General features: G+C 44.5%; 1 protein-coding gene across 1 annotated transcript in view; it reads right to left on the minus strand.

Moving 5' to 3' along the window:
* The window catches only part of PPP1R14C (protein phosphatase 1, regulatory (inhibitor) subunit 14C), an 85,316-nt gene extending 76,887 nt beyond the window's left edge, over positions 1-8,429 (minus strand). The window contains exon 1 of the mRNA XM_012655543.1: positions 7,965-8,429. Within this exon, the coding sequence (XP_012510997.1) occupies positions 7,965-8,282 (318 nt within the window). The 5' untranslated portion in view covers positions 8,283-8,429. The remainder of the gene's footprint in view (positions 1-7,964) is intronic.
* Positions 8,430-25,698: the final 17,269 nt, after the last annotated feature.

The following is a 25,698-nucleotide window of genomic DNA, read 5'->3' on the forward strand; positions in this document are numbered from 1 at the left end:
CGGGCTAAAAATACAGAGTTAGAAGCTGTCAGTGTGTGAGCAGCAACTGAAGCCACAGGAACATTCCTATCATCCAGAAAGAGCATGCAGGAGTGAAATAAACAGAGGAGAGAGAGCCAGCCAGGACGAAGACCCAGAAAGGAGACTGGGATGGAAGCACAGTGAGAGCAAAAGGCTGAGACCAGGAGACAGGACAGCCTCCAAAGACAGGGGACAAAGGCTTCAGAACAAAAGGGTGAGAACACCTGATGGTGCAGGAGGTCAAGGCCAGGGAAGAGCCAAAGAAGTCCACCGGATTGAGACACACGGAGGTCCCCAGGGAAGCCAGTGGGCGCTGATATCGCCCTGTGGTGGATAAAGGGAGGTGTGTGTCATGGGTGGAGAAAGATCTTCTAGAAAAATAGTAAGGGAAGGAGAAAGACAGGTAGCAGCTGGGGGGATACAGGAGAGAGGAGGGGAAGCTTTTTGTGTGGTGGTAGCGGGGTGTGGGGATGGTTTTATACAGAAGAGAAAGATTTCAACTGTGTATATACTGAATTGAAAGGGGGAGGTCGAAAACATGGCCAAGAAGTGAGTGTAATAAATGGAAGGAAGTGGCTGGGCTGGCTTGAATAGGCAGAAGCTGCGAGGTCACCAGCTGAGCAGAGGGGAGATAACAGAAGAGGTGCCTTGAAAAGACAGGTCAAGATTTGAAATAGCCAAGTGCAGGAAACGAGAAAGTAGACCACAAAGTACAACCACGTGTACAAAGCACAGGCCACGTGGAAAACAAAACAATTCAGACTTCATTCTTGTCTCCATCTAAAAAAAGAAGACTTCTTTGTGGAGAACTGTGGGCAAGGCAAGGGATGCCCCGTGCAGCCAGGCTGTTTGGAGGCTGGGAGGAAAACAGAAGACACCAGAAGCAAACATGCATCTGCAGAGATGAGAGCAGCAGGCGTATGTTAGGAGCAAAGGTAAAGAGTGGACGGGAGACTCAGGGAAGATTACATTTTCAAAAAAAAAATATTTCTCAATCTAAACTTAAAAATCAATCACTTAAACTTAAAAATTACCACTACCATCTTTCAGTTCCTGTTTGGAGCAAGTAAGTCAATGAAGGGAGGTGTATTTTTCAACAATGCTGACATAAAATGCAATGATGCAAGAGTATGATATGGATTATGGAACAAAACCATTGATCGATTTTTCTCCTTAGCCACATCTATGAGAAAAAATACACCACCAACTAATTCAGATACTAAAACATCAATGACTCTTCAAACATTTTCTGAACATTGACCCTTTTTCATTCATTCAAAAAAATGCTTAAAGGTTAAAGAACTAGGTACTATACGATGAAAATTAAGACAGTTCCTACCTTCAAATTGTTAAGGTCTAACTTCCCTACACTTCTGTGAAAATCCACCAAAACATTGACAATGGGAAAGGATCTAGGAACAGGAGGAATATTTTAGAGAACATTCGCCCATGTTCAAATTCAAACACACTTCAACACCCTGAACCCAAAGTATCCATACATCCTTCCCCAAATTCTTGCACCAAGTAGATGTGAATATCTTGTTCTGTTCCCCTCTTCCCCTCTCCCCACATCATACAGAATAACCAGCAGCTAGTGGCTGGTCATAGCTCCAGTAACAACACTGACCATCCATCTATTAATACCATGTTCCAGGTACTACACTTGGTCTTGCACACTCAGTCCTCACAACAACTTTGCCAAGGTGCTTAAACCTCTTAAACACATAGAGAAAGTGAGGCTCAGAGAGGTTAAGGAAATTGCCTAATCTCACATACCTACTGAATAAACTGCAGGCTGCAATGTAAATTCAGGTCCCCCTAGCTTCAAAGCAACACCCTAAACTACTGCTCCCGCGCCGAATTTCCCTAACCATTGTTCCAAAGGGAACTGTGTTACGTACAGTTTTCTTTTCTTCCTTTGGCAATCTAGAATTCTTTTATCCCTTGTCTTTTTTTTTTTTTTTTTTGAGACAGAGTCTCGCTTTGTTGCCCGGGCTAGAGTGAGTGCCGTGGCGTCAGCCTAGCTCACAGCAACCTCAAACTCCTGGGCTCAAGCAATCCTACTGCCTCAGCCTCCCAAGTAGCTGGGACTACAGGCATGTGCCACCATGCTCGGCTAATTTTTTTCTATATATTTTTAGCTGTCCAATTAATTTCTTTCTATTTTTGGTAGAGACGGGGTCTCGCTCTTGCTCAGGCTGGTGTCGAACTCCTGAGCCCAAACAATCCACCCGCCTCGGCCTCCCAGAGTGCTAGGATTAAAGGCGTGAGCCACCGCGCCCGGCCTATCCCTTGACTTTTCACATGTTTAATTTATTCCTTAATACTTTACAGGTTGAGTTTATGGAGATTCTTTTTTTAAAAGCAATTTTGTTTAACTGCCTGTTCCCAAATACATAAACAAATGGGGATTCACCAAATAATCCACAAACTGAGTTCTAAGCAGCAGTTTCTCCCTTCCACTGGGGCACTCACAAAGAAGCAAAGCAGACCGATTGGATGGTGTGCAGCGGGAAACTATGTACAAAACAAGGACTTGAACTTAAAACAAGAAGCCTCATCAGGTACAAGAACAACCCACCGGCAGTGGTGTCCCCTACGTCTGCAGTCCCCAACTCCTGGGCCAGACTGGTACCTGTCCTGTTTGTGGCCTGTTAGGAACTGGGCCACACAGCAGGAGGTGAGTAGCAGGTGAGTGTGAAGCTTCATCTCTATTTACAGCCGCTCCCCATCACTCACATCTCCTCATAAGCTCCACCTCCTGTCAGATCAGTGGCAGCATTAGACTCTCATAGTAGCTCCAACCCTACTGTAAACTGCGCATATGAGGGATCCAGGTTGCACGCTCCTTATGAGAATCTAATGCCTGATGATCTGAGGTGGAGCTGAGGCGGTGATGCTAGCGCTGGGGAGCAGCAGCAAATACAGATTATCATTAGCAGAGAGGTTTGACTGCACAATAAATGTAACGTGCTTGAATCATCCCGAAACCATCCCCCCGCACCCTGCAAGTCCATGGAAAAATTGTCTTCCAAAACAGTCCCTGGCGCAAAAAAGGTCAGGGGCTGCTGCCCTACATGCAATACCAGTCAATTTAGAAGGTACGGCAGCAGCACCGGGGAATAGGCAAATGATAGGGGTTCACAGAGATGCCAGGCTCTGTCTGACCTCAGGAGGCTGCACAGTGCAGTGAGTAAGGCGTGCCTGAATTCCTGGCCACAGCTCAGCTACACATCCTAGCTCAGGGCCCTGGGGCAACCTCTTTACTTTTCTATGTGTGCCTCAGTTTCTACATCCATAAAATAAGAGTGTCAGAGGTTGTTACTAGGATAACAACCTCTTTCCTAATATATAGTAAGTACTCAATGCACATATACTAATGTATATATACTAATGTATATGTACTGATGTGTATATATACTAATGTATATGTACATTGTATACATACTAATGTATATACATTGTACATACTATATGTACACATTATATACATACTAATGTATATACAATGTAATATATACTAAGTACTCAATGTCTGCTAATTCTATTACATATGTTTATCTTTTCCCTTTCTGAAGCAGTATTCTTTAAATTGCAGGTGACAACCCATAAATGTATGATGAAATAAATTTAGAGGATCACAACCAGCATTTTGGGAAAATGAAACAGAATAGAATGTTGTATTTAAACATTAATGAGTCATATTTTAGATTACTTTTATAATGTTTTACCTTAGCATACACAGTACGATTAAGTGGTGCCTTGTGAATTCCTGATTCTGTATGTCCACGTGTCAGGCAGCAATCTAAAGGGTATTTGTTTCTGTGTCACCATCCAAAATTCTTGAATTCCCAAAGACAAGGAGTTGGGAAAAAAAAAACAATTCTCAAAAACATCATTTCATCGAATGGGGATGACGAGATGTCAGGAAGACTGAATGGTGTGATAAACCAGAAACCATTTTTTAAAAAGCAGATACCTGAAGCAAAGGGAAAGCCTTCCTAAGTGGACAGTCAGGACAACATAGCAATTATCCTAGGTATACAAACCTGTTTATGGCTAGGCTGCTACTGGCATTTCATTAATATGAGCTTAACAACATACTTGTATTTCCAAAGCAAATCAAATTGCAAAACTGGAAGCACAGATGTTACCTTGATGCTGGGCAAAATTGGAAAAATTGATATGATATGACTTATCCAGTAAGTCATCTTGCAATATTTGTCAAAGGAGACATCATGCCCCATTTCAAATGCTCTTAAAAACCATCAGGGTTTGGAAGAGATATGAAAATGTCTTAAAACACAAATCCTTAAGTGTAGATGTAGATTTAGCCTAACAGTTCCATTATAACCAAATTCCTAGCTGAAAATGTAACTACCTGTACAAGATTTCCCATGAGATGATGAAATGGAAAATAACTATAAACATATAACTAATCATTTTGGAATCTAATAAAAACATTTATCTATGTATCTAAAAAGCTGTATGGTGTGGTGTTTAACAATGCTGCCCTTAGACTAGGTAAGAAATGCCATAACCCTGGGCCCTACTCCTGCCATAACTTGTCTTCCTGAAGACTTCCTAGGACCTGCTGGACCCACCCATCCAGAGCCAGTGTCCCTCCACCTGGTTTTAGGGTGTGCTCCAGGTCCCCAGAATTCCCTCGGCAAATAGCAAGCAGCTTCCAAGACAGGAACAGACTCCTCCAAGATTTGTTCTCCCTAGGGGGGACTTTGCCACTGACACTGGCCTGAGCCAGAGGTATGGTCAAGGGGTGGCAAGCATATACCAAGATCAGATGTGCAAGTGGACACAATGCCCTTCACCAGGTGAGACTGTATCGGGTTGGAAAGCAAAAGGGATGACACTAGGGCCAGGGGCAGATTTTCCCAACTGCATTCCAGCTCAGCACTCTGGGAAGTTGAATTTTGAAGTCAAAATTCAAACCTAGCCTTCCAGGTCACTATGAAGATATAGGTGTCAAGGTCGGTGGATAGAACAAATTTTATATAAATGCCTATTCGCTTCATAAGTTTTAAGTATCTAGACACATGCTCCATGGGCCTCCATTTGTTCTCTTGCAAGTTATAGGCAAGCCTGGCGACTAGACAGACAGTTGACTCAGAGTCTAGCCTGGGTTCACACACCTACCCGGACCCTGCTCACCACCGCGTGAGCCTGAGGAAGGCTCTTAATCTGCTCTGAGTCTCTCTGAGTTTCCCCATTTACTTGTAAAACAAGGATAATAAGGTCATCCTTTTTATAGGGTTGTTGTGAAGACTAAATGAATTAGCCCATACGAAGGAGCTACGACAGCACTTGGTGCATAATAAGTACTCTACAAGTGTTGTCTGGTACATTACTCTGCTTACCAAATTGATTGGCCACTGCACACTTCTAGATAAGACCACAGCCGGGAAGTTGTCCTGTGCTGTTTCTTCTGTCCTATTCCTCTCTAATTTTAAACAGCTTGCTTTACGCCACTCCAAAAGATTTTTTTCTATTCTGAAAAGGACAAGTCAGTCATCTAACTGCTAACCTGCCTGGAACAAGTCCTTCTGAAATTAAATATGTGTTCATCTTCTACCCCAACTCAGCAAATAACTCAAGCCTTTGCCCAGTGTGAAGTACAAGTCTGGCAAATTGGCTTTCTGTGTCAATTTCATGCCATAAACATTTGAAAACATTACCAATTTTAAGTGTAAGAAGGACATTTCCTAATCTTCATATGCATGAAGTTTAGAGCTACAAGCCAGGGTAGGTCCTCCTGATTCACAAACCAGAGGCTGAAATACTTGAAGCTATCAACAAAGAAAGGCTACCAGACAAGAGCTAAAAATAGAGCCCTACCAGGGGAGAAATGGAAAGAGGTAATCCTTTATTTGGCTGCTTGTTATTCCACATGTTTATTATTAAATAAACCATCAAGCATAGTAATTACAAATTGCCAACAACCTTCTCAATGATTTATATTCTTTCAGCCTGCAATGACTGAACAAACAACTTGAAGAGAAATACTTGCCACATTTTAATGACATGCAGACAACGTATAGAGCATTTTGTATTGTGTCACCACAAAAACCTCTTTCAAATGTCTAGCTGTTTGCTATTGAAGATCTAAAACCCAAGAAGAAAAGTACAAGGAAAAGATTCAAGGTCATATTTACCCTTTATAATAGGTATCTAACCTACATGTTCAATACAATGCACAGTCAAACCTCCACTTTCCCCAACTATTCTGAAGAATTTTTGATATATATGATTTGTCAACCTACTAAGTAGGTAGAATTCTTTCTAGTTACCCAAACTACATCTAATTGGTGTCCCATAAAATGAGCAATACTAAAGCACTGTAAATTTCAGCAATAGCTTTTCTATTAACTCAAACCTTCTCCGAACCCAAAATGGAGCATAACAGCCAGTTGAAATAAATGAGAATTAATTGGATTCTACAGAGGCAAGACTGAGCACATTCATTCATCCAACAGTTATCCCATTTAAATCAGATATATTGTTTCTTTAAAGAGTTTTGCCAACTTCCTATAAAAATCCCATGAACACTTCCTATTTTTGCCAGTTTTTATTTATGCAATTAAATTGGGTTTTTATAAGAGCTAGGCTGCAGAAACAATATATTTTTACAAGCCCATTAGTCAGACAGTCAAGCTTCATTATATCATAATCATTCATCAGTAGTCAGCAATGAGAATGCCATTTCCTTGTGCAATGAGGATGTTAAAGAAAATATGTATACACAATAGGCCATAAAATGTGTGAAATACAGAATACCTAACAGCAATGGCAAAGCCAGTGAGTTCATTCAGCTTTCTTTTTTGCTGAAGAGCCTAACAGTTGTCTGGATACAAACCTGGCTTTAACTTAGAAGTCACATCCTTAATTATTAACCCTTTCGTGCTTCCACCCTTTTCAAACTCCACTCCCTTAAGAGAAGTTCAACACTTCATTTAGAATTAATTACTGATATTAAAGGCTCTCATGGGAGATCATTTTGGCTTTGGCCGTTTTCCTAGCACATCTTTGTTACAGCTTATTCGAAATATTTCTCCCTACATCAAATGTATACACGTCAGTCAGACTTGTGTATAACCTTAGCCCCTGAACTGTGGGAAGTCACAATGTCGTGGAGGACAGGGGAGCTGGGGGCCTTGAGCTGGCGGATCCTGGCACCCCGCACACCACCCGCAGGGCTACCACCGTTCCACTGAGGCACCCGTCCAGGTTACCCCAGACTCATTCTGCGGCCATCAGTGGCAGTAGCTGAGCTTGGGGAGGGAAAAAGAAATCGGTTTCAACAAGGAACAATGTGTGCTGCTTTGGTTACGCAGGGACGAATTCTGGGGACAGCGTCGGGGCTGGCTGGAAAAGGGAACGCGTTCATTTCATGATTTTGATTTAGGATTTCAGGAACCAAGGGGGTCCTCTGAGATCCCCAGAACCTCCCCTCTCCATTAAGCAGCTTCTAGTCCCTTCCTTGTTTGCTCTCCACAAAAATCGGGGCTTCCCGGATCCCAGCAGTGAGTACTGTTCTCCTTGGCTGCCGTTTCTCCCACCGCTGCTTAGGCGCAGCTGGGGTGAGCCCCTCGGAGCCCCGCTTGGTGTAGCTGCAGCTGGAGCCTAGAGGGGCCAGGAACTCGGAGAAAAGCAATGCGCTCCGCAGGACCCAACCCTCCCCATGGCCGTCAGAGGGGCCCACAGCTCTCCCGGCACCGGCAGCTGAACCCAGGCAGGGGCGTCCCAACCGCTGCGCCCTGGCGCCAGAGGGCACCCGGGGGAGAGAGAACGCGCTGCGCCTCGCTCGTGGCGCTTGGTCCCTGGGAATCAGGCCGTGCGCCCCCGGGAGCTGAAGCCCGGGAGAATTCCTGTGCCCGCACAGAGGGGTGAGGAAGGTCCCCGACCCTCCCGGCCCCGCGCCCAGGTACCTCGCAGCCGTACAGCTGACCCAGCTGCTCCACGATCCACTCCTCCAGCACAAGCCGCTTCCGAAGCTCCTTGCGATCGTATTTCACCGTCACTTTTCCCTGCTGGTGGCGCCGCTGCTGCTGCTGCTGCTGCTGCTGTTGAACCTGCCCGGCAGCAGTCGCCGTGGCCACGGGCGCCGAGTCCTCCCGGGAGGAGCCCGAGCCGCTGCTTGAGCCCGGGCTGCCGCCGGCACCGCCCCGGGGACTCTGGAAGAAAACCCGCGCGCCACCGCCGCCAGCCCCGCCGGCCGCCTCGCTGCTGCCCGTCACCACCGACATGTCCCCGCGCGCCACAGCCCGAGTGCGGCCCGGAGGAGGGGCGGGCGAAGCGCGCCGGGCGCCGCTACCACCTCCGCCCGGGCAGCTGCATGCGAGGGACTCGCCGGCACCTGCTCCGCGCGCCGCGCACGCCCGGCCGCCGGCTCCTCGGGCAGGGCAGGAGGAGCCGCGGCGAGAGGGAGGAGGGCGGGCAGGAGGGAGGGGCTGGGACCGCAGCCTTAAAGACGTCGCCGAGGACCCTCCCGGTCCAGCCCAGGGAGGCGGGATCTGGCTCCTGCAGCAGAGGGGGCCCAGGGCGTGGGAGTCGCCTTCAAGGCCGGGAACGAGTGCGCGTGGACACCGGCGGTTCCCTGCGTCTACACACTGGAGGGGACTGGCGTGACCAGGGGATGGTCTTCTGCGCGCGTGTCTGTGGCTTCTCCTCTTGGAGACCCGGAATCGCGCTTTTCCTGCGGTCCCCGAGAGCACGAAACCCTCTGCCGGGCGCTGCCCCGGGCAGGGACTGGCGCGAAGAGGACGTGGGAAGAGGACGTGGGAAGGGACCGCGCCGCAGGTTCCTCACTGAGGTTTTCCAAGCCCCACTGTCTCCTCGGAGGCGAGGTGTCTCCTCCCCTCCCAGCCCCACCTCGCAGCTCCAAACACACATTCCTATTCATGCCACGATGGATGCCGCGTCCTCTCTCGGATTGTGAGAAAAATTGACGAGGCGATGTTTGTGCAATCTGGCGATCGCCGCGCCTGAAAATTATTTCCAGGCCAGTTTTTCTTTCTTTACCAAACATCTGTTCAATCATAGGCAGAGCATTAAGATATCTTTATATCTAAAGGCTTGATCAGCGCTCGGGCAAAGGCGCTGGGGACATCCAGTCTGTGACGGTTGCTGGTTTTACATTTTTAGTATTACATTCCCTGCACAGCCAGCTTCCTCTCAAAACCATTTCCAAACAACCTCTTTTTATCCGGGAAAGCAACTGCGTTGACTAAATCTACTTCTTAAACATCATGTAGCCAAGCAGAGTTACAAATGAATGAGCTTATTATAAGGTTTAGAGCAATTAGGTTGGGAGGGAAGTTATACACAAAACTGTGTGTATGTGTGTAAAATTAGAAAGACTAACATGTCTCTGTTGTACATAACAATAAATTTCTGTTTAGGCAACTGAGAGAAACCGCAAAGATGTTCAAATACAAGTAGCTTTTATGAAGTTTCTTAAAAAAAAAAAAAAAAACCTGGTAGAGTTTACTGGCAGGTACTCAAAGAAATGTCTCCAGGTAAAAGAGACAACCAAGTCAATCTCCTCTGAACACTCCCTGTGGTGGAGAGGATTCTGCGTGGGGTTCTAGACTGACAGGTATAAAGACATGGAAAATAAGAGACGTAAACCGGCAGCTTTCTCCCTGCTCTTCCAGCTCTGCAACAATGGGTGCCCAGGTCTTCTCTACCCAGGTGCGTGATCGCCTGTGTCCCCTCAGTCTGGGGTTTCCCAAAGTGTTCCATGCCTGCAGCTCCTCTTAAGGCCAGGCCAGGCCTTGAAGAGTGAAAGGGAAGGATGTCAGGGTGGGGGCAAGGAATAGTGTGTGAAATAGGGTGGTTGGTGTTGGCCTTGGACTCCCATCATAATTACAAAGGGGTCAAGGCTAGATCTCTGTGGGATAGAACAGGCCAGCTGTCCTTTAGAAGGTGAGTTTTTCACCAAACCTATCAGCGACCCAGGAGACAGAACTACCATGATTGGCCCTTAGAGAATGATGACTAGTCTCCGGGTCACCTCTGCCCCCATCTGCCTGGTAGTGCAGATCATTTTAAATCCTGAACTCGCAGCCAACAGGGTGAGCACCTCAACAAAATGGAACTCTGTCTGCAAGGAGGAGGAAGAGAGAGGGCGGTGACCAACAATGGTGTCTCCCCACACAGAATAAGCTTGTCTCGCTCCAGACATCTGGCACCTAACCAAGTCATCTAGCACCAGCTTTAACCAACTGCACTAACCAGGAGAGTTTAAATCAAAACAAAAACAGCTAGAATATTAACAAAGGAGAAACTATATCAAATCTCTACCTCGTTCTGGCGCTGCGAGCCGGCAATACCAATTATTTTGAAAATTGTGCCCCTGATACTGCAGCGTGGCGAAGAGTGGGAAATTCCAGCTCCTTACTCTGAGTCTTTGGACAATGAGTTCAGTCATTCGGGAATAACTTCAAAGAATTTGTAAAAATTCACTAAGTTCTTTCTGAGACATTCTTATGTCAATATTTCCTCACTGCATAGGATGCTTTTCCTTGTGCCTAAAACTCAGCTTTCACTTACAACTTCAGAAATGGCAGATACTAAAAGATGTGAGTTTTTAGGCATCCTAACTTGTAAAAAAAAAAAAACCAAATAGGCAGGAGTCGTCAGTTTCTTTCTATGGGTATATTGGCCTTCAGATACTCAAATGAGTCACCTTCACTTGCAAGTAGAAGTTGAACTCAGGTCTAGAGTTCCTCTTTCTATAAACCCACTTGCTGCACCCAGGACACAATTTATATTCGAAGTAAACTCCATAGCACGCTTCCCCCCTCCACCAAAACACACATACTTCATTCCAGATTTGAATAATTAAAACTCAAATGTTCAAATCTTGACAGAAAGAAATACTGCTTTTGCAGATTTCAAATATTGAAGACAAAATATTTGGGATAAAGGAGTTATTCCCAGGCCAGAGTCAGTTTAGATAGGTGACTATTTAAATTCAGCATAACCAATGATATTTCTTATTTATAAGACCAATATATATATATATATTTGTTGAAGGCAAACGCTTTCATTTCTATTCTGTTTAGACAAGTGTTTTTAAATACTTGTTAATCAAAAACAATGAATAGTTTTCAGTGAATTGAATAGTCTGGGAATTTTCTAGAATGCAAGGGATGAGCTTTTACCTTAAGTCAATTACTGCCTGCTGTGTAAGCAGCCTAAGAAAGTTTCATTCATCAGTACCTTTTTCTTATAGGTTTGTGTTTCTTCACTTGCTCCCTATTTAAAGAAAGGCTTTGGGGGGGGGGGAATTATATAGGGACTTTATTTCTGAATATGATCTTTCATGCCCAAAGGTTGTTAGACAAGATGACTCACTTGGGGGTCCCAAGGCTTTCTTCACCCCCCAGGGAAACAATTAAATACAAATGTTTACACTTAGATGCGAATTTCCTTACTCCTTAAAGACTAAATGTCACAATAATTAGGCAACACCGGTCATCTACCTTGAGAATGTTATAAATACCACCTGGAGCCCCACAAACCTGAGCATAATATTCTCATCTTGAGTAATAAATGCCAGCGATAAGGTGCCTATATCCGAATTCTTTCCAAGATTTGATAAAGCAAAAAGACAAATCAAAAGTAATTGTAAGTCTGGTTTTCATTGTAAATTTAGAGAAATTTAATCTGTTCTTTGGGATTCTGTCAGTTACCCGCAGCTTTTTCAGTTTCCAGTCCAATATTTCATTGTTCTTTACAGAGTGATAGGCAGCGATGTTGATCAGTGTATCAGTGCAGTTTTTCTTTTGTCTACCGTTTCATCCTCTTTTTTTTCTCACTTTGTACTTCTGGACCTTTGTATGAGTCTTCACAATCTGGAATCATAATTCCAAAATAAACTTAGCCATTACTTGCATAAATAACCAGAGCAAAAACAGCAGTCATTGTCACACATCTAAAATGTTGTCTCAGCAATTAACAGAAATTCTTACCTGACCGTTCAGACATGATGATAGGTAGTGGGGGACATCCACAGCTTTGTTTCAACCCCTTGAACAAAGATTAAATATCCCTGCCCATTTCAGTAAACTTAACGTGTAGATATTTTTTCTCTTTCTGTAAAACTAGGCTCAAATGTGTTTCTAGAGAAGCAAGTTATCCTCCCTTCTAGCAATGGCCTCTTGTCCTCCTGCCTTTCACCCCCAAATATTTTGAAAGAGGGGTCCCTTCCCCCACGTCTCCTCATCTTCCCCTCTCACGACTCTGCCCTCCCCTCTGCAGCCCGGCTGCCACCCCCAGAGTGAAAGCATCCTCACCAGCCAACTCCGTGTTGCTCAAGTCCATGTGCGCGTTTCAGCTCTTATCTAAATGACCTCTAAATGACCACATCTGACAGCCTCAAACCTCTCCTTGCTTTTCAAACTCTCTCCTCTCTTGGCTCCGGATGCCAACACGCTCCTGGATTCCTTCCCACCTCTTTGTCTTTTGCATCTCAGTGGTTCCCGTGAGCTCCTTTTCCTGCATCCCCGCCTTAAAGGTAGGTGGTTCCCAGTTTCCACCCACCTCTCTTTCCTTGCTCATTCACAGCCTCCCCAGGTGCTTTTGCCTAAGCTGCCACTTCCTGCAGCCTTCACTACCACCCACCTGCAGACGCCCCCAGTGAAGACCTGGAACAGATCTCCAGCCCAAGCTTCAGGTCCGCGGCATAAAGCACTTTTTGCCAACGCACTGCACAAACGTTTATATTTAAACTACGTCAATACCCATCTATAGCAATTCACTAGAGAACAAAACATTACAATGAACATTTTTTTGGCCATGTGTGCTCAGCACAGTAAAGTATGCTCAAGTCCAGTGTTTTTCAAATGCTTTAAAAAAAAATTTTTTTTTACTACAAACTACAATAAGGAATACATTTTATGCCATGACCCAAATATATATCTGCACACACACTCTTACCCATGTTTCATGTGATACACTCTGACATTTCCTATTCTAGTCTATTTTGTTTCATTATGTTTAATCAATGCTGGTCACAACCTACTAAATAGATTTCCCAACTCACTAAAAGACTGCAACCCACTTTTGCAAAAAGCCCACTGTGCAAACGACTGCCAGCAGCCAGAAGTGTGACTGTGAGCACCAATCCTGGCTCTGCTTCCTCTTAATGGCAAACTCCAGGCTGGTTACAGACCCCCTGGCATTCTCTTCCCACCATTTTTAAATTATGAAGTGTTCTGATGAACAACTTGACCCCAAATGGCCGACACAGGGCATGAATGCAATCCTCCTGATGGTGCCACAAAAGAACCAAAGAGAAAGAATATTCTGGACATTAAGATGCACCTTGGCTGGAGCCTCCTTCATGAAATGGAGGAGTGGGTGGAGGTAAAGAAAGGAAGGCAAGGACTGGTAGGGCCTCCAGCTGAGGACAAGAATACTGCGGTGGTCGCCAGTCGAAACCCGGATCCCACCTGCCTGGACTGAATCCAACCTCTGCCACTGAGGCCCTGGGTGATCCTGACAAGTTACTTAATCTCTCTGTGCCTCTGTTTCTCCCCTACAACATGATCAGTCATGCTTGTTTGGCAGGTCGTTGTGAGGGTTGAATGAATTCCTGGGAATACAGCACCTGGGACAGAGCTGCTGTTGTCTGTGAATAGGTCGTAAACATAGCAGAGAGGACTGGCTCACCATTGTTCCGACCATGTCCCAAAGGGATTGAGGCCACGGGCACATCCTGACTTCAGGGATGGGGAGAGAACAGTGGGAAAACATCTCCATGGGGGTCCTGCTCCAACTGTCCCTACAACACGTTCAATTACTGTGGCCAGGGAGGAGTCCCAATAAATGGAAGGCAAACATTTATCTCCAACTGCTTACTCAGCTGGCACCTCCATCTGGCTGTCTCAAACTGAAAGCAACTCAAACTGAAACCACACTGCTATGGTCTAAGTGTGTCCCCCGCAAATTCCTATCTTGAAATTTAATTACAAATGTGAGAGTATTAAGAGGCGGGGCCTTTAGGAGGTGATTAAGCGGTGAGGTGGAGCCCTCGAGAGTGGATTAGCACCCTTATAAAAGGTGTGAGAGAGCTGCCTCCCACTTTTGCCCTTCCCTCCCTCCCGCCATGTGAGGGCACGGCAAGAAGGTCCTCACAAGATACCAAATGCCGGCACATTGATCTTGGACTTCTCGGCCTCCAGTACTGTGAGAAAATAAATGTCTGTTCTTTATAAATTTCTCCGTATGTGTTGTTTTGTTACAGCAGCACAAATGGACTGAGACACCCATCTTTTTCCCAGGCTGAGCGGGTTTCTCACCCCCTGGTGCAGCTCTCCCTGACTTCCCTGGTCTTAGCCAGGTGACGATCTCCTGCTTGCTCAGTGTCACCGTCCCTGGCTCTTCACGTCACCCATCAAGCCTTTGTGCAACCTGGTGTCTGCTCAAACGTTACCTCCTCAGACAGACCTTCTAGATGCACCCTCTGTCCTCTTGCCCTCTCTATTTCTCTTTCTCATTCTCACACCTGCTTGGAAACTATACATGCATTTGTCCGTTGCCTCACTCGCCCACCAGCATGTAAACTGGTGGCCACTTTGGTATCTCCACAGCTGAAAACAGTGTGAGACAACAGTAGCAGCTGGAGTCTCATCGTGGACAGAAGGAGTCTGTTGGGTTGTCTATCTCCCTGCCCCCCACTAGATTGCAGACTCCTGAGGATGAGGCCACAGCTAACTGGAGCTTGTATTCTCAGGACCAAGAACGGTGTTTAGCACATGGTAGGTGCCTGAGATTAGCGAATGAATGAGACTATCTCCACTTCTGGCTGTACACAAATCTTTTCTTGATTCTCCAATACAAATACACAAAAATGCAGATCTCTTTCATCTCTCCGCAGTATAGACCCCGTCTGGTGGTGGTTGTTATTTTAAATTATAGAAGTCACACTTCTGCCCTCTACCAAGATGCTTCTATGGGTTTTACTATGTTTCCATAGTAAACAAAGGGATAGCTGTCACCCAATTCTCCCAAGGTCCTACATATGGGCGGACTCTCTAATCACCTTTTCCTCCAGTATGTAGTTTCAGCTGTTATGAGACAGTGGCTAAGGAATGAGGTGTAAAATCAAATTGTAATTCCAACTCTACTTGTAGCTGCCTGTGCTGTCAGCAGGTCACAATCTCCCTCAGCAACTGTTTTCACATCTACAAAAGTAGGAGTGATTCTGAAGGCTCCCACCAACGGCCACCTGAGGTAAAGGACCGAGTTTGTTTCTCCCCAGTTCATTGTGGAGCAAGGTGTGGTCCAAGAGCACACAATTAAGTATGTGTCCTGCAACTCGCCATGTGAGTCTGACAACACTCAGGCTGGCCCAAACCCTGTTCTGTGAAACCAGTCTATACCACTGGTCTCATGACAATGAAAAATTCCTCTAAAACTTTCTAAACATCTACTCTCCGTTTCTGTGCTTAACTCACTGTGGACCAATAACAAACAGTTCACCAACTGGCACCAGTTCAGGAACCACGCTCTGAAAAGCACTGTGCCAATTGTCTCATTTTGTAATTACAAATGGCTAGTAAACTTTAATAACTATAGTAACAGCAACAATAATTGAGCATTGCCCTCCAGCTTAAGAGAATGAGACACAGGTTTTAATTTCCTCCTCTGGAAATCTTTCAGAAAAATAGAGCTGATCCTAGTGACCCAGAGAGATGTGAAACTTCCAACAGAGGCCATGTGGTTGTCACACTGTTTGTCTACATATCCTGTGGAGGATGGCTTGAGCATCCTTTGAAATCAGCATCCCTGTTTTATATGGGTCTCTTATGACTGTTGGGATGATCGCATTGTGTTAAGATGCTACAACAGGCTCCATCCCAGTGGACAGGAGGCTGGGTGTTCGTGAAGGGCCTGATATTCCCAGTGTCAGTTATCTAGAGATCTAAGAGGGCCTTCTAGAAACTGGAACTCCTTAGCCACTGCCAAGGGGAAGTGGGAGAAGTGATTTTACTGCGTTGTGATTATACGCTAAGGAAATATCTAGACCTAACTATGCTTGTGCCTGAGGTGGACCCACGTCCAGGCTAGGCAAGCCCTGAGCTAGTCTAATCTGTGAGCAGACAACCAGGTTGATAATAGTTTCAGTCTAATTATACCAAAAGCTACCCATCACGACACCTGTTATGTGTCAGGCATTTTATTATAAATGCTCTCATTAAATTTTCCTACAGCTCCACAAGATAATCTACCAAAAACGTTGATTATTGTATTCATTTAAAAGATAAGGAAACCAAGCTACTAGATGCTAAGTGACCCTCTACCTCCATCCTGAGTTTTTATCGGTAATGGAGCTGGGACCTTATTTTTGATCTACTGGCCTAGTCATTTGTAAAATCTTACTTGGTTTTGTTTGTTTGTTTGTTTGTTTGTGACAGGATCTCACTCTATTGCCTGGGTGTCATCATAGCTCACTGCAACCTCAAACTCCTGGGCTTATGCAATCCTCCTGCTTCAGCTTCCTGAGTATCTGGGATTATAAGCGCGCACCACCACGCCCAGCTACTTTTTCTATTTTTTTGTAAAGATGAGGTCTTGCTATTATTGCCCAGGCTGGTCTTGAACTCCTGGCCTCAAGCAATCCTCCCGCTTCAGCCTCCCTGAGTGCTTGGATGACAGGTATGAGCCACTGCGCCCAGCCTCAAATCTTACTTGAACGTTCCAGCCCCTCTCAGTTCTGGGGCAGGGTCTTTAGAGCAAGGCTGTGTATTTAGGGCAGGATTTTGGGATTATGGGCACACTACACCCCACTTCCTTCCATTCTAGCTTAGCTTGGTATAGCCTGGGGTCATCGCGAGAGAGCCTCAGGGGACAGTCAACCTCAAAGGAACACACAGCCACCCCGCACAAAGATTGCTGTTCCAGTTCCAAATTTGAAGTAGCCAAGCTTTGTTTTTTATTAATAAAAGTAGTTTTTCCTTTCCCCTTCTCTGCTTTGAGAACTGATCCTCTAAAACCAATTAGTAATTATGTGTGGCATCCGCTAGATGTCTGGTTGCATGCTCCCTGTCACAGGAGATGCAAATCTAATGATGGGCCCACCCCAGACCCACTGAGTCAAAGTCTCTGGGGGCCACGTCTAGGCATTGGTGTTATTGAAAAGTTCCTGATTGGTTCCACTGTGCAGCCTCAGTTGAGGACCACTGCGCCAGACCATTTGGGGACAATATTATGGGTGACAACTATACTCCCCAAACTCTTTCCTTTCTGCTCAGACTTTTTTCATTCAGTTCCACCCTCATCTGCTTTGCCCCCTGTGGCTTTGCTCCACAAAAACCTCAGAAACAGCAGCAGCTCCGCCATAAGTACTTTCTCAAACACTCCACTGCTATAGAAACACACTGTTCGTGGCGTGAATTTCATTGCACAATTTGAAACTGGTAAAGCAGTTTGCTAACTGTTTTAAAATATAAAAAGAGTGGATCTTTCTGGGCAGACAGAAACACCTAGTTTTAGAATAATAAAGCGATCAGATACATTAAATCTATCATACCACCAAGTAAGCTAGTTACTTAGTTTAAAAAACAAAACAAGTTGAGAGTGTGGGCAGAAACTTGTGTAGAGAATTATGTTAATCCTAGGAATCATAATATGTTGAAAAAGTAGAGAATGGCATTTCTTCCTAACTTTCGTATTTGAGATCAGAGAAAAATCTATTGAAGTATGTTGCATACACACTGTTTGGAAACAGACCAAATTATAACAGTGTGTGTCATGGTACAGCAATAACATCACAGCCTAGAAAACAAACCAAACAGTGAGTGTGCATAGTGTATTCTGTGTAGACAGCAAAGCAATAAGCTGTTGAATAAGTAATAAATGGCATTAACCTTCTCTGCCCCAACCGCCCAGCCCACAGACTGAAAATTATAAAATATTGCACAGATGCCCTTTGGCAATCTGAGCCCGTATGAACTCGGAAATGAGGTTTTCTACTAAAAAAACCTAGAAATGCAGTAGCACATAATGAATGAAGATGAGCCTCAAAGTACTTCCCAAACTGTTACTCCTGGAACGGGAACTGCAATCGTAATCACAGCCATCATTCCAGAAAATAAAAATGAGAGTAAATTCCCTATTCTAGTGAGCCAAGAAGTATGGAGTCTTTCTGGGACACCGGGTAGGAATCTAATCTGCCTGTTGTGCTGCATCCTCCATTTTGTCCCTTAAAATCAGTGAGGCGGCGCCAGGAAGCGTCCAGCGCCCGCACTCGGGGAGGTGAAGTGGGGCCACGCGCAGTCACTGGTCTTGGGATGCAGTTGCAGGTTGGATCCCGGCCCTGAGCCAAGTTGCAAGGGGGTGAACTGGGTCCCTCTTCCTAATTTCCAGGTGGCCCACCCCCCCCCCAGGTGCGTACTCCAGGTGCCCTGTCTGTCCACCACTGCCCTTTGCTGGCAGTTTCTCGCAAGCCTTCCTGTGCCACGTTTCCCCCACTGCTCCCACCAGCCCTCTTTCTGCTCCTCCTGCTGGGATGAACCAGCTGTGTGACAATGACAAACCGCAAAGCGCCTGTACTGGGTTGAGTAGTCCCCTTCCCAATTTATGTCCTTCCTGGAGCCTCAATGTGACTTCATGCGGAAAGAGGATCATTGCAGATGTCATGAGTCAGGATGGGTCACACTGGAGTGAGGACTAGTGTCCTTGCAAGAAGAGAAGAGACGCAAGCACAGACACACAGCGAAGAAGACAATGTGAAGAGACGTGGAGAATGTCACGGATGATGGAGGCAGAGACTGAAGTCACGTGGCTACAAGCCAAGGAACGCCCAGGATTGCCAGCAGCCACCAGAAGCTGGAGGAGAGAGGAGGATCCCCATCCGGAGGCTTACGAGGCTGCACGACCCACCCAATATCTTGACTTTGGACTTCTGGCCTCCAGAACTGTGAGAGAATAAATTTCCGTTGTTTGAAACCACCCAGTTTATGGAACTTTGTTCCTCCGACCGTAGGAACTAATACAGAGCTTTCACAGGTAAACGTGTACCTGGCTGCCAACTACGGCCTCCTACGGGATGGGCATGGAAAACAAGTTTCACCTCAGATGACAACACATGTTGCCGCACAGGGGCCACAGGCCTTGGTTCTCTGTGTGGAGAGGGTCTCTGTGGCAGTGCAGGCCCGGCGAGGAGGCGTGCCACCTGGCGTCAGTGTCGTCTGCCACCGACTGGAAGGGACGGTGACAGCCCGGTGTCCAGCACTGCCAGCCCCACTGGGGCTGCCTCCCAAGGCCCACAGCCTGAACACCCTCACTCCAGGCAGAAGGCTCCCACAATCACCGCTCTCCTACATGTTGAAACATTTTCTGTTTTTCACTTTAGGAGAAAAAAGGGAATGGGCACAACATAACACACTTAGAATTAGGAGTAGCCTTTTTCAAATGCCAGTCTAATCTTTTTTTTAAAAGGGGAATTATTCTTATACAAATACACTGAACGTCAGCTGATTTCTGCTTAATGGAAACTGGACCCCGTCTGTAGTGAGTAGACTGACCAAAGTTAGAGAAGGATCCTGAGAGAAAGAACCAGCTTATAAAAGTTTAAAGATTTGAAATATAAAGTCAAAGTGGTTTCGGAAAATTTGTGGGGCTGGAAAAAACGGTTTTAAACTAACAGAATTTAGATTGTAAAATCTCAGGAGAAAACAGGGAGCGGGTTTGGCTTACGATACTAGCTCAGTATTCCCAGGACTCGGCATGCTAGTTGGCAAGTCGTAGCTTAATGAATAAATACATGACTGCATATGCTATTTTTTTAAAAGCATAAAGATATTCAGACACCAAATGCTGTTTGGACATAAAGATATCATCTTGGTAAGCTATAACTGTTCTATACCCTTTTTCTTCTCTGTTTATTAAGAGAAAGACATTGAGAATCACTTCAACAACCTCTAAGTCAACATTGAAAGGGAATATTGATACTGCTTCATAAGAACAATAGCAACAGTTATATAACACCTCCTAACTGCCAGCTGCCCCCATAACCACTTTATTTACATCCACTACTGGATTAGTCCTCAGAGTAACTCATCACTTTCCAACAGAGGTTCTGAGGAGTTAAGTAAGTTGCCCACATCGCACGGCTGGGAGGGCAGAGCTGGCCAGCGTAGCTCCCCATACCACACAGCCTCTCATCAGAAGTTGTTCCTCCAGTAAACGTTCCTGACGTCCCCACTGTGTGCGTGCACCACGCCTGGCATCACACTGACAGAGTAGCACCAGCAAGTCTCCACAGAGAAAGCTCTTCCTGGTCACGGCACACTCACATTCCCCCAGACCTGAAATCCTGGCCCACCACAGCCTCCTTCGTCAATCTGACTTTCAGACTCAGCAAGCTCTCACTTACCCAGCTCTCCCCACCCCCACACCACGCCCCCCACCCCAGCCCCGTACAGGGAATCCACCAAATTCACACCATGAACAAGGTGCGGATCATGACGTCATTGGCAAGAACCTAGAGTTCTGGCTTGTCTCCCTCAGAGGGAAAGTGAGTATTTGCAAATCAATTAATTTAGCTGCACTGTTTGTTTAAACAGCTATCTTTTCAGATGTCACATTTCCCCTGGACCTGGCTCGAATGGCCAGAACCGAAATGAAATGTTAAACACACAAGCAAGAAGGAAGCAGTAATGGCTCTGTTTGCAAGACCAAGACTGATGACTTCCTTTCGCCAAACCTCCCGGAGGTTTTAGTAAATTTTCTGAGTGTACATGAGAAATTAGAATGGGATTTCGGGAGTTTGTTAATGGGTACATTTACCTGATGTAGTCAAGATAATACGTGGATCATATTCTTTATGGACTCTAAACTGCCCTCAGGACACCTCCCAAGCTATAGCTAGCTAGCTGACCCTTCACTAGCATTAAATGATATCTGCAAGTTATTCAGAAAAACTTGAATCAACATTTATTTTTGAATAAGCATTTCAAAAACATTTATTTTTCTGGGAAATCAGTAGCAGACCAAGCCCGGATTTTATGGAGCACTTACCTCCATCTGGCCTATAAGCCACGCACACCTACTTGTGTGTGGGCAGCGCGGTGTGCCTGCATTAGAACAAGCTAACTGCTGTGGCAGAGACCCAAAATATATAATGGCTCTGCCACCACAGATGTTTATTCTGTGCTCACATATTAATTCTGGAGAGATGAACAGCCCTCCTCCTTATAGCCATTTAAAAAGAGGCTCCGGCTTGCGAAAGCTCTGCCATCTTCAACTTTTCAAGTGGAAAAAGTTCTTTAACTCTTCAAGTGACTTTCAAGACAGCCCCAGGTGTTGAAGTCAAGCCTTCAGAAGGAGGGAGGCTGGAGGACGACACAGGGAGGTTTTCACGGGCCAGGCCAAGAAATGGCATCTACTCCTTCTGTCCGCATTTTATTGGGTTGGACTCTGTCACATGGGCCACTCCTAATGGCAAGGGGACCTGGGGAACAGAGTTCAGCTGTGTGCTCGGGGGAAATGGAAAACCCAAGTCTTGGTGAGCCCTTAGCAGTCTCTGTCCCATAATGAGCTATGAGATTATAGGGAAACCCTAAACCTTATACCCCACTTTCAATGAAGAGGGACGATTCTGAACAATACAGGCTGTAGGAGACCTCTTAGTTAATATTTAAAAGTTCTGTTTTCAGGGCTTTTGTGGACAAATAAAAAATTGACAGATAAAAATATTAGAAACTTCAGTAATCTATATTAGGTCCTAGAGTCAGATAGATGTGGGTTTGACTCTGGGCTCCCTGGCCTTGTAGCTGGTTGATCTGGGCAAGCTATTAAATTCTCTTAGCCTCAATCTCCTCGTATGTAAAATGGGTATAAGAATAGTATCTACCTCGCAGAGGTGTTTTGAGGATTGAATGAGAAAATGCACATAGAGTCTATATTACACTGATGAACATGGGGCCTGGCAGAGTAAGCCCTGGTTACGGGACTCTATCACTGGGGCCCCAGATGACAACAGATACCACATTCCAAAGTAAGGTGTGAGATCACTATGTAGGATTTACAAAAAGGAAGTGGGGGAAAGGAGCCAGGCAACTCTCAAACTCCTCTCTCACGTGAAGGGTGTGAGTTAGAGGAATTGGGGGAAGAGGTTGCTGCCAAGAGTCCCACTCGCCCACTCCAACAGGGTGCTTGAAGGTGCCTGACTTTAAAACCCTGAGGGGATGGATCACAACAATGGTATCCAAACTGGAAAGGAAGAAGTCAAATTGTCCCTATTTGTAAATAACATGATCTTATATATAGAAAACCCTAAAGGCTCCACCAAAAAACTGTTAGAAATAATAAATGAGTTCAGTGAAGTTGCTGGATACAAAATCAACATACAAAAATTAGTAACATTCTATACATTAACACAAACTATATGAAAAAGAAATCAAGAACACAATCCCATTTACAATAGCATCAAAAAAATTATTTAGAAATAAATTTAATCAAGGAGGTAGAAGATCTGTTCACTAAAAAACATAAAATATTAATGAAAGAAAAAAGAAGACACAAATAAGTGGGAAGATACCCTGGGTTCATAGATTGGAAGAATTAATATTGTTAAAATGCTCCCACTACCCAAAACGATCTAAGCAGACTCAATGCAATTCCTATCAAAATTCCAATGATATTTTTCACAGAAATAGAAAAAACAATCATAAAATTCATATGGAGCTTGAAAAGAGCAGTCTTGAGGGGAAAAACAAAAACAAAAAACAAAGGTGGAGGCATCACACTAACTGATCTCAAAATACACTATAAAGCTATAGTAATCAAAACAGTATGGTACTGGCATAAAAACAGGCATATAGACAAATAGAACAAAATGGAGGGCCCAGAAATACATCCATGCATTTACAGTCAACTGATCTTCAACAAGAGTGCCAAGAACACACAATGGGAAAAGGACAGTATCTTCAATAAATGTTGTTGGAAAAACCAGATAACCACATACAGAAGAATGAAATTTGACCCTTTTCTCACACCATGTATAAAAATCAACTGAAAATGGATTAAAGACTTAAACGCAAGATCTGAAACTGTAAAACTACTAGAAGAAAACATGGGGGAAAGCTTCACAACACTGGTTTTGGCAAAGATTTTTAGATATGACCCCAAAGGCACAGGTCAAAATAGACAAAAATACACAAATGGGATTGAATCAAACTAAAAACCTTCTGTACAGCAAGGGAAATAATCAACAGAGTGAAAAAACAACCTACAGAATGGGAGAAAATATTTGCAAACTATACTTCTGATAAGGGGTTAATAGCCAAAATATATAAGGAACTCAAACAACTCAATAGCAAGAACCCTATTAAACAATGGGCAAAGGACCTGACTAGACATTTCTCAAAAGAAGACATACAAAGACCCAACAGGCATGTGAAAAAATGCTCAACATTACTAATTGGGTAAATGCAAATCAAAACCACAGTGAGTATCACTTCACACCTGTTAGGTTGGCTATTATCCACAAGACAAAAGATAAGTGTTAGCAAGAATGTGGAAAAATGGGAACCCTTGCAACACTGTCAGTGGGAATGTAAATTAGTTCAGCCATTATGGAAAACAATGTGGCAGCTCCTCAAAAAATTAAAAATAGAACTACTATATGATCCAACAATCCCTCTTCGGGGTATATACCCAAAGGAAATGCAATCAGTATATTGATTGAAAAGATATCTGTGCTCCTATACCTGAATGCCTATCAATGGATGAGTGAATAAGAAAAATGTGATATACATACACACACACACACACACACATACACATACACACACACAATGTAATACTATTCAGCCTTAGAAAAAGAAATCCTGTCATTTGGACAACATGGAGGAACCTGGAGGGCATTATATTGAGTGAAACAAGCCAGGCACAGAAAGACGAATACCATATGACCCCATTTACATGTAAAATCTAAAATAGTTGAACCCACAGAAGCAGAGAGCAGAATGGTGGTTACCAGGGACTGGGCAGGGGGAGAGTTTAGGGAGATATTGACCAACAGATACAAAATTTCAGTTGGACAAGAGGAATAATTTCAAGAGATCTATTGTATTATACAACATGTGACTATAGTTAATAACAATGTATTGTATATAGTTGAAGCTTCAACAACTCAGAGGTTAGGGGCACGACAACCCCTGCAATTGAAAATCCAAGTATAACTTTTGACTTCCCAAAACTTTAACTGCTAATAGCCTACTGTTGACCAGAACCCTTATCGATAACATATAGCTGACTACCATGTATTTTGTATGTTATATGTGGTATATACTGTTCTTACAATAAAGTAATTAGAGAAAAGAAAATGTTATTAAGGGCCGGGCACAGTGGTTCACGCCTGTAATCCTAGCACTCTGGGAGGCCAAGGCAGGAGGCTTGCTCAAGCTCAGGAGTTCAAGAACAGCCTGAGCAAGAGTGAGACCATCTCTACAAAGAATAGAAAAATTGGCCAGACATGGTAACACACTCCTGTAGTCCCAGCTACTCGGGAGGCTGAGGCAAGAGGATCATTTGAGCCCAGGAGTTTGAGGTTGCAGTAAGCTACGATGATGCCACTGCACTCTAGCCAGTGCAACAAAGTGAGACTCTGTTGCAAAAAAAAAAAAAAAGCTTACATATACATGCATATATATATTTATCATTAATTAAGTGGAAGTAAATCGCTATAAAGGTCTTCATCTTTGTTGTCTTCATGTTGAGTAGGTGGAAGAGGAGAGGAAGTCTTGGTCTTGCTGTCTCAGGGGTGGCAGAGGTGGAAGAAAATCTGTACATAAGTGGGACCATTCAGTTCAAAACTGTGTTGTTCATGTATCAACTATACTTGAAAATCACTAAAAGAGTAGATTTTAAGTGTTCGCACAGCCAAAAATGATGTGTGTGAGGTAATGCACATATTAATTAGCTTGATTTAGCTAACCCATGATATATACATATTTCAAAACATCCTGTTGTACACCATAAATATGTAATTTTTACTTGTCAATTAAAAATATTTTTTAAATAATTGATTTTTAACTTTTTTTTTTTGACACAGGTTCTTGCTCTGTCACTGGGACTAGAGTGCAGTGGCGTCACCATAGCTCAATGCTACCTCAAACTCCTGGGCTCGAGTGATCCTCCTGCCTCAGCCTCCCAAGGAGCTGGAGCTACAGGTGTGTGCCACCACACCTGGCTAATTTTTCTATTTTTAGTAGAGACGGGGTCTCGCTCTTGCTCAGGCTGGTCTTGAACTCCTGACCTTGAGCGATCCACCCGCCTCAGCCTCCCAGAGTGCTAGGATTACAGGCATGAGCCACCGCGCCCGGCCTTAATTTTTCTATTTTTTTTAGAGACAAGGTCTTGCTCTTGCTCAGGCTGATCTTGAACTCCTGGCCTCAAGCAAACCTCGCAGCCTCCCAGAGTGCTGGGATTGCAGGCGTGAGCCACCACACCTGGCCAAAAATCACTTTTTAATTATTGTAAATGACAAGTATACACTGAAAAACTTAACCAAAGACGCCAATATAATATACTTACAGAAATATTATCTTTTTTGTTGCTGTTGTTTAGTTCTCAAAGCATTTGGTTGAGTTACTGTTGTGGTAGCCAGATATTTACACTGTAACCATTTGGAAGAAAGGCAGC

Source organism: Propithecus coquereli, unplaced genomic scaffold (assembly GCF_000956105.1).
Source record: "Propithecus coquereli isolate 6110/MARCELLA unplaced genomic scaffold, Pcoq_1.0 Scaffold48, whole genome shotgun sequence".
Lineage (NCBI taxonomy): Eukaryota > Metazoa > Chordata > Mammalia > Primates > Indriidae > Propithecus > Propithecus coquereli.